Genomic DNA, 8,698 nt, shown 5'->3' with positions numbered 1-8,698 from the left:
CCTTATGCAGATCTTCGCGAAGACTCTCACCGGAACGACCATCACGCTTGAAGTTGAACCGAGCGAAACCATCGAAAATGTGAAGATGAAAATCCAGGACAAGGAGGGAATCCCGGTTGATCAGCAACGCCTCATATTCGCCGGCAAGCAGCTCGTGGATGGCCGCACACTCTCAGACTACAACATTCAGAAAGATTCCACCCTTCACCTGGTGCTGAGACTCCACGGAGGCATGCAAATTTTTGTCAAGACGCTTACCGGGAAAACAATCACCCTGGAGGTCAAGTCAAGCGACACCATCGAAAATGTCAAGGCGAAAATCCAGGACAAGGAAGGGATCCCGCCCGATCAGCAGCGTCTCATCTTCGCCGGCAAACAGCTCGAGGATGGCCGCACACTCTCGGACTACAACATCCAAAAAGGTTCAAGCCTCCATCTGGTGCTGCGACTCCGCGGAGGCATGAACATCTTTGTCAAGACGCTTACCGGGAAAACAATCACCCTGGAGGTCAAGTCAAGCGACACCATCGAAAATGTCAAGGCAGAAATCCAGGACAAGGAAGGGATACCGCCCGATCAGCAGCGTCTTATCTTCGCCGGCAAACAGCTCGAGGACAGCAGCACACTTTCGGAGTACAACATCCAGAAAGGGTCAACCCTTCATTTGGTGTTGCGACTGCGCGGAGGTATGCAAATATTTATCAAGATGCTCTACGGGAGAACAATCACCTTGGAGGTTAATCCAAGTGACACGATCGAAAATGTCAAGGCGAAAATACAGGACAAGGAGGGGATCCCGCCCGATTGGCAACGTCTCATATTCGGAGGCAAACAGCTCGAGGACGGCCGCACACTCTCAGACTACAACATTCAGAAAGAGTCCACCCTTCACCTGGTGCTGCGACTCCGCGGAGGCATGCAACTCTTTGTCAAGACGCTTACGGGGAAAATAATCACCTTGGAGGTCAAGTCAAGTGACACCATCGAAAATGTGAAGGCAAAAATCCAGAACAAGGAAGGGATCCCTCCCGATCAGCAGCGTCTCATCTTCGCCGGCAAGCAGCTCGAGGACGGCCGCACACTCTCAGACTACAACATTCAGGAGGACTCCACCCTTCACCTTGTGCTGCGGCTCCGCGGAGGCATGCAAATCTTTGTCAAGACGCTTACCGGGAAAACAATCACCCTGGAGGTCAAGTCAAGTGACACCATCGAAAATGTCAAGGCAAAAATCCAGGACAAGGAAGGGATCCCACCCGATCGGCAGGTTCTTATCTTCGCCGGCAAACAGCTCGAGGACGGCCGCACAGTGTCGGACTACAACATCCAGAAAGGGTCAACCCTTCATTTGGTGTTGCGACTGCGCGGAGGTATGCAAATATTTATCAAGATGCTCTATGTGAGAACGATCACCCTGGAGGTTAATCCAAGTGACACGATCGAAAATGTCAAGGCGAAAATACAGGACAAGGAGGGGATCCCGCCCGATTGGCAACGTCTCATCTTCGGAGGCAAACAGCTCGAGGATGGCCGCACCCTCTCAGACTACAACATTCAGAAAGAGTCCACTCTTCACCTAGTGCTGCGACTCCGCGGAGGCATGCAAATCTTTGTCAAGACACTCGCCGGGAGAACAATCACTCTGGAGGTCAATCTGAGTGACACCATCGAAAATGTCAAAGCGAAAATCCAGGAAAAGGAATTCATCCCGCCTGATCAGCAGCTTCTCATCTTACACGGCAAACAGCTCGAGGACGGCCGCACACTATCGGACTACAACATTCAGAATGGGTCAATCCTTCACCTCGTCTTGCGACTACGCGGAGGTATGCGAACGTTTCTGAAAACGCTCATTGGCAAGACGATCACACTTGAGGTTGAGCCGAGCGTCACGATAGAAAAAGTGAAAGCTGAAATTCAGGACAAAGAAGGCATTCCTCCGGACCAGCAGCGTCTCATCTTCACCGGCAACCGACTCGAAGATGTCCGAAACCTCTCCGACTACAACATTGAAAAGGAGTCGGCCCTTCACCTTGTCCTTCCGAAGCGCGGAGATATGCAGATTTTCGTCAGGACATTAACTGGCAAAAATATCACCATCGAAGTGGAGCCTAACTGCACCATTGAAAACGTGAAGGCGAAAATTCAGGACAAGGAGGGCATCCCGCCTGACCAGCAGCGTCTGAGTTTCTCCGGTAAGCAGCTCGAAGACGGGCGAACATTGTCTGATTACAACATTCAGAAAGAGTCTACGCTCGACCTGGTGCTGGAACTCCGTGGTCATATGCAGATCTTTGTGAAGTCACTTACCAGAAAGACCATCACGCTTGAAGTTGAACCGAACGACACTGTTGAAAATGTGAAGGTGAAAATCCAGCATAAGGAAGGGATACCGGCCGAGCTGCAACGTCTCATCTTCACTGGCAAGCTGCTCGAGGACGATCGCACACTCTCAGAATACAACATTCAGAAAGAGACCACCCTTTATCTGGTGCTGCGACTCCACGGAGGCATGCAAATATTTGTCAAAACTGTCACCGGGAAAACAATCACTCTGGAGGTCAAGCCAAGTGACAGAATCGAAAATGTCAAGGCAATGATCCAGGACAAGGAAGGGATCCCACCTGATCAGCAGCGTCTCATCTTTGCCGGCAAACAGCTCGAGGACGGCCGGACACTTTCAGACTACAACATCCAGAAAGGATCCACCCTTCATGGGGTGATGCGACTGCGCGGAGGTATGCAAATATTTATCAAGATGCTCTACGGGAGAACAATCACCCTGGAGGTCAATCCAAGTGACACGATCGAAAATGTCAAGGCGAAAATACAGGACCAGGAGGGGATCCCGCCCGATTGGCAGCGTCTCATCTTCGGAGGCAAGCAGCTCGAGGATGGCCGCACACTCTCGGACTACAACATTCAGAAAGAGTCCACCCTTCAACTCGTAGTGCGGATTCGCGGAGGCATGCAAATCTTCGTCAAGATGCTCACCGGGAGAACAATCCCCCTGGAGGTCAATCCAAGTGACACGATCGAAAATGTCAAGGCGAAAATGCAGGGCAAAGAAGGCATTCCTGCGGACCAGCAACATCTCATATTCGCCGGCAACCAACTCGAAGAGGGCCGAACCCTCTCCGACTACAACATTCAAAAGGAGTCGACCCTTCACCTTGTCCTCCGGAATGATACGAAGTTCGGCATATTTCAGATTTTCATCAAGACGCTCACGGGCAAAACTATCACTCTCGTAGTGGAGCCTAGTGATACCATTGAAAACGTGAAAGGTAAAATTCAGGACAAGGAGGGTATTCCGCCGGACCAGCAGCGCCTTATTTTTGCAGGGAAGCAGTTGGAGGATGGGCGCACTCTCTCAGACTACAACATTCAGAAGGAATCTACCCTCCACCTTGTCCTGCGGCTCCGTGGTGGCCTGTAGAACTGTTTCGCTACTTATGACCGCGATGGTCCGGTGATATATTTTTTTCTCCATCACTGGTTCCATGTCGGCCAGCGTCTACATGAACTTGGCATGTAAACCTGCTAATAAAAAATTTCCTTGAGAGGAATTCGGATCGTTTTATTGTTACTGTCAAGCTCGCGGCGAAGTGTACGGTGCCGCTTGAGCTATGGCATGTATGTAGTACGTCAGCTTTCTGACCTATACTATGCATTCTGAGCCCAATCTTTTGGGGACTCGTTTCAGACCTCTGCCACAAGTAATTCGCTTTCATATTCAACAAGGTGCCGAGTGGAAAACTTATGTATATGATTAATGTTATGCCGCTCCTGTCATTTGAATGTAAGCCAGCCGAGTTGTCGCTTAGAGCATTTGAGTTGGAGTTATTCATCACTAGCTACTGTGCACATGTCAAAGTAGTGATGGCCGCTGTAATAGAGCACATCTGTGTCATGAATCGCAGCCACCTCAGCAATTTCACGTGTTTTGAAGGCATTGGCAACCAATTGTTACCATGATAAATTTCATTGTTTCAATGAGCTGGAATGAATAAGCCACCTTCTGCTGCATTCATTCATCATTTGAAGCATGTCATCTCTTGCAAAGAGAAAAGAAAATTGTGGAGTACTAGCACTAACTTTGTCAGTGCCTCAGGACTGGGTGACGCTTCTAGAAGAAAGAATGGTGACAGGAGACCGGGCTTTCTACCGCTTGTGTCTCAATGGCACATACGTATCCTTTAGGATTGGCCAAGTATTTAGGAGCATACCCAGTGGTCCAGCACTGAGAAAGAAAGCTTCAAAGGATTAAAAGCAACTCAAGTACACAGCACCTTGCAATATGTTATGTCCACGTCATAATTACCATAACGGGCTCCTTCTGAGTAATGAAAACCATTCTTGAATGTCATGCTTTTGTATGGTGCAGGTGCTGGAAGCGATATCGTGGCCACCATGCTTTAACAGGAAGTACCTAAAGTTTATTACTTAAAAATTTAGAATCTTCTCATTGCTTTTTTGGTACCCACAGATGGTGTAAATTTTGAAGTATTCGCTGATAGTCATGAGGCTTGGGTCCATAGTTGTCTATGCGATTTAGCCCAAGGGGAAAATTCCAACTGCTTCTTAATCACCCTCAGCTCGGCAATGAACAAAAAATGTGTAAAGCAAACGCCATGCATCTGCACCGCATATATTCGTGCTTTATTTATGTTATACACATCAGAAACTATTTTTATTTGTACTCTTTTTAATGTTGCCCTTTCTGGTGTGGATTTACGCACTTCATACCACCGAGGTGCACCTTTTCTAAACCGCTTAAAAAATTTTCTCTTCTCAAACCAGCTCTCAACAGCATGTTTTATGTCAGAAATATCCTAAAAACATTGTCGCTTCAGGTGTTTCTTCAAAGTTCAAGAAGCTCAGGTGTTTCTTCAAAGTTCAAAGTTCCCCTTAACAGTCCGAAATGACCAGCTAAGGGGAGTAAGAGGGATGGTGGACCAAGTGGAAACCCAGAGCGTTTAATTTGGGATCCACAATGTTGGAAGTGTGTACAGGTGCAATGTCCTGAAAAAATGATACCTTTGGTCAGCTTCCCAAGATGATTTGTCTTAATTGCTTCCTTCAGCTGGTATACCAGTTTACCATACTACTGTCTAGTACTACTAGAGCTCCGAGGTAAGTAGTCGACCAACAGAATACTTTCTTTTTCCCAAAGAATGGACGCCATTACCTTTTGGTTGATTTCTGGGTGCCAAACTTCGCTCGCTGGGACCGACAGTGACACCACTCTTTGACTGTTCCTTTGTTTCAGTATCATAGATGTGGAGCCAGATTTTATCCTCAGTCACTTTACCTAGCCAAAGAACTCGCTGTGAAAATTCTGGAGTGCGGAATGGCGGCATCAGCAAGCAAATTGACCTTCATGCATCTCTCGCTTCAACGCGAACTAAACGTCGAAAGCAAAGCGCATACGAAGCTACCGGCACTACGTGCAGTCTTAAAACATCGCAGATAGCTTTCAAGATGAGGCCCGCGCGGGCGCGCACTTTGGCTACGTCGCAATCGCTTTAAAGGCGCACGAGCGCCGACAACGCGTCTCTACGGCGTCCGCGAAAGGCGTCTACTACGGCGTCCGCGATTCGCGTGGCCAACGCCTTAGTAGACGCAGCGGTTGTCTCTACTTTGCATCGAGCGGCGGGCGAGGAGCACATCGAGGCACTCTGTCAGCCGCCGGAGAAGAACGCCCCTCCTCCCTCGCCCGACGCCCCTGCTTCGCGCGCGACAGGAGGGCACGCATCCGGGCACCGTTCCTCGCTCGCGCACGCGAGATTGAACCGCGTTCGCCGGCTCACCGTCACAGGCTTTCATTCAAACCCAGCCTCACTGCGACGGTGACGGCGACGGCAGAAATGCGCCTGGAGTGTCCATATCATTGCTATCGCAATAAAAACTTCATGACGGCCCGTAACTCCAACGTGAAACAGCTTTTGCCATCAGAGCTTCTCACTGAGAGAAAAACATATCATATTTGGAGACTTTAAATATTGAGATGTTAGGCTATGAGCAAAACGAGCATAAGGTGAAAGCTGGAGCCAGCGTTTCGACAAGCGGACTTGTCTTTTTCAAGACGACATATGATTTTGCTGATCGTCTTGAATTTCCGTCTCCCGACTTCCACCTATTTTCCCAGAGACATTAGGCTGGCATATAACCCCATACTTGTTTTTCTATTTCATCTGGAAGGGAAAAAAGCAAATAACTTACCCGCACACCCTCGTACTTAGATTTCAGTGCACATTATCATAGTACCTCAAATGACCAAAATTAACTTGGCATACTCCCCTACAGCATCACCACTGTGCCGTTTCAGGGCGTTCAAGCATTAGTTTTTTGGTTCTTTGGTGAAAAAGAAGTATGCAATGAGCAAGTGCATGAGAAAAGAGTTCTATGTTTGAGAGACTTGGAAGAAAATACTGTCATGCTAAAGTGGCAGATAACACTTTTGGGATATGAAAAAACGGGCTTTGTCTGTCAGACTATGCAGGATGACGTACGAGTGCCAATTCTTCTTTGAAGTGTCACCACAGGTCTTCATGATGCCGCGTTGTGGCAACATCTGCCTTAAACTTGTATTAATATTCCTTATTAAAGAAAGACTAACACTTCATCTCTAAATAAATAGAGGGACATGACAACTCTTGCAGGCTTCTTGCACAGCAACTCCTCATAAGTCACTTGCCTTTCTTTTTAAAGACAAATGCAATTTACCAAACATCCCACGGAACCGTAGGCATTGCATCATATGCACTGTCATCCGATTTCACTGTCCACGTCCTACAAGTAACCTTAAATAAATTCTGCGCTAATTTTTGCATGGAAATGAATGCCCTAATCTGAGATTCGGTTCTCAACTTATCAGTTCCTCCCTGCAACAAACAAACAAAACAACAGAATAAGCGTGAGATTGACAACATGAAGTGGATACTGTAATGCATGACCACGCGGTAAAGGGATAAAATGCCAGTTTCAGAAATACTAGTGGATCCCTCTGCACAGAGCCCTCACTTCGAGAAGGTGAATTTTGTGGTTCATGTATTGCAGATCTTTACACCAACAACTAAACCATGTGTACAGATCCATGGCTTGGACATTTTTGTACGTGAGTACGTGGCATTGTGCCCATGTGTCCAAGTTTCATTGTCCCTCTACTGAACTGTAGTTCCTCCTGCCACAAGGCATGATATTGCTGCTCCTTCTCCTAAAGCAAAGCTTTCTTTGTGAACTCTCCCACACGTTCCTGGCTGTGGCTGCTGTCGTGCCAAACAGAGGCATGCCTCAAGTCGTGTAGCGCCTGCACGAGAGCACGTGTACGAATGCCAGTTTTCAGTGCGCCATTGACGCATGAATCAAATGGGGGAAAATAAATGTCAGTCTTACCCCTTTCTCTCGCACCGTACTTCTCTCAGCATACATCTGTCCTCACCATTTTCCCATCGAAAATAATCACTTTCAGCCTTGTGACATCCCTGCGTCCATGTATCGGTGTGCATTTGCATAGACTGCTATTTGTATCGCACCTTAGATTGTGAACGCTGTAGCACATAAAATAAACATTGCAGCACATTGATTTTGTGACTGGTACGGTAAATAAACAGTGCATAAGAACATGTTGCATGGGCAACAATGAAGTTAACTGTACGGACTACATTTAGTTTTATAGTATTTGAGTTACTGCTTCATGATAGCTTCGCTTTAGATTCCAACATATTCTAACATGTGCTTTGGATAAACTTCTGGATCCAAAGGCTACAGTTCTTAAGTTCTCCTGTTTGTCATCAATGGTGTTAACGTCGTTCAGATCTCTCTGGCGGTTGGAACGACACATGTTGGCAATGTGCGCATTTCTTTACATTTGTTGCACTGGTTTCTCTATGCTGGCATTCTCATGGCTTATGGAAGCTTCCGCCAAAACTACACATCCTACTGGGAGGAGTGAACTTACTTGTCTTTGTCGAGTTCTTCTCGAGCATTCTTCAGAGCCATAATTACTTCTGTGGTTGTAATTCTCGAGCTGTTCGCTCGCTTCTGAATACACATGGATGTCATCGATTGAGTTAATGTTGCTAAGAATTTCTTCCAGGATTTTTCTTAGAACTTGTTGGAAAACCTCTAGAGCATTTGTGATGCCAAAAAGAGCTCCCTTAAAGTAGTAATTCTATCTTCTACACGGTGTACTGAAGGCTAGATACTTTCTCATGCATTCTGACATTTTTATTCGCCAGAAACCTTTCTGCAGGTCCCGCAGAGTAAACCTGTTGGGGCTCTCTGAATTGCAGAATGATTTGTTCCAATGTCCTGGGGAATGCCGCCTGCTAACAATTTTGTTCAATTTTACTGGGTCGATGCTGCTCTTTATCTAGCCTCTGTATTACTACATAAGACCATATACTGCGGAATGGAATTGGTTCTGTTAACTCCAGAATCCTGACATGCTGAAAGTGACCTGATAACAAGAACTCGCACCCTCAAGCTCAAAGGTGAACTTCTGAATTTTTAAATATTCCTCTACCCCGACGTGCTGTCACTGTAATTCATTATGCGCCTCAGTGATTCCAACAGTGAGGAGCCGTTTGAAGGACAAACACCTGTTCGAACATTTTCAGATGCTAAAATGGTATCAAAATCAAAGCTGCTGAATCACAGAGGAGCGCTACAGATGTCTAGCGACTCCTTTAGT

At 47.0% G+C, this 8,698-nt stretch overlaps 1 protein-coding gene across 1 annotated transcript; it reads left to right on the top strand.

Annotated features, from left to right (window-relative positions):
• On the top strand, window positions 1-3,441 carry LOC142564524 (polyubiquitin-C-like). The gene has a single exon (XM_075675540.1). The coding sequence runs from the start codon at window positions 5-7 to the stop codon at window positions 3,437-3,439; it is 3,435 nt and encodes a 1,144-aa protein (XP_075531655.1). The 5' UTR covers window positions 1-4; the 3' UTR covers window positions 3,440-3,441.
• Window positions 3,442-8,698: the final 5,257 nt, after the last annotated feature.

This window comes from Dermacentor variabilis, chromosome 11 (assembly GCF_050947875.1).
Source record: "Dermacentor variabilis isolate Ectoservices chromosome 11, ASM5094787v1, whole genome shotgun sequence".
Taxonomy (NCBI): Eukaryota; Metazoa; Arthropoda; class Arachnida; order Ixodida; family Ixodidae; genus Dermacentor; species Dermacentor variabilis.
The sequence above is the reverse complement of the archived record's forward strand: the minus strand, read 5'-3'. Positions and strand labels throughout refer to the sequence as shown.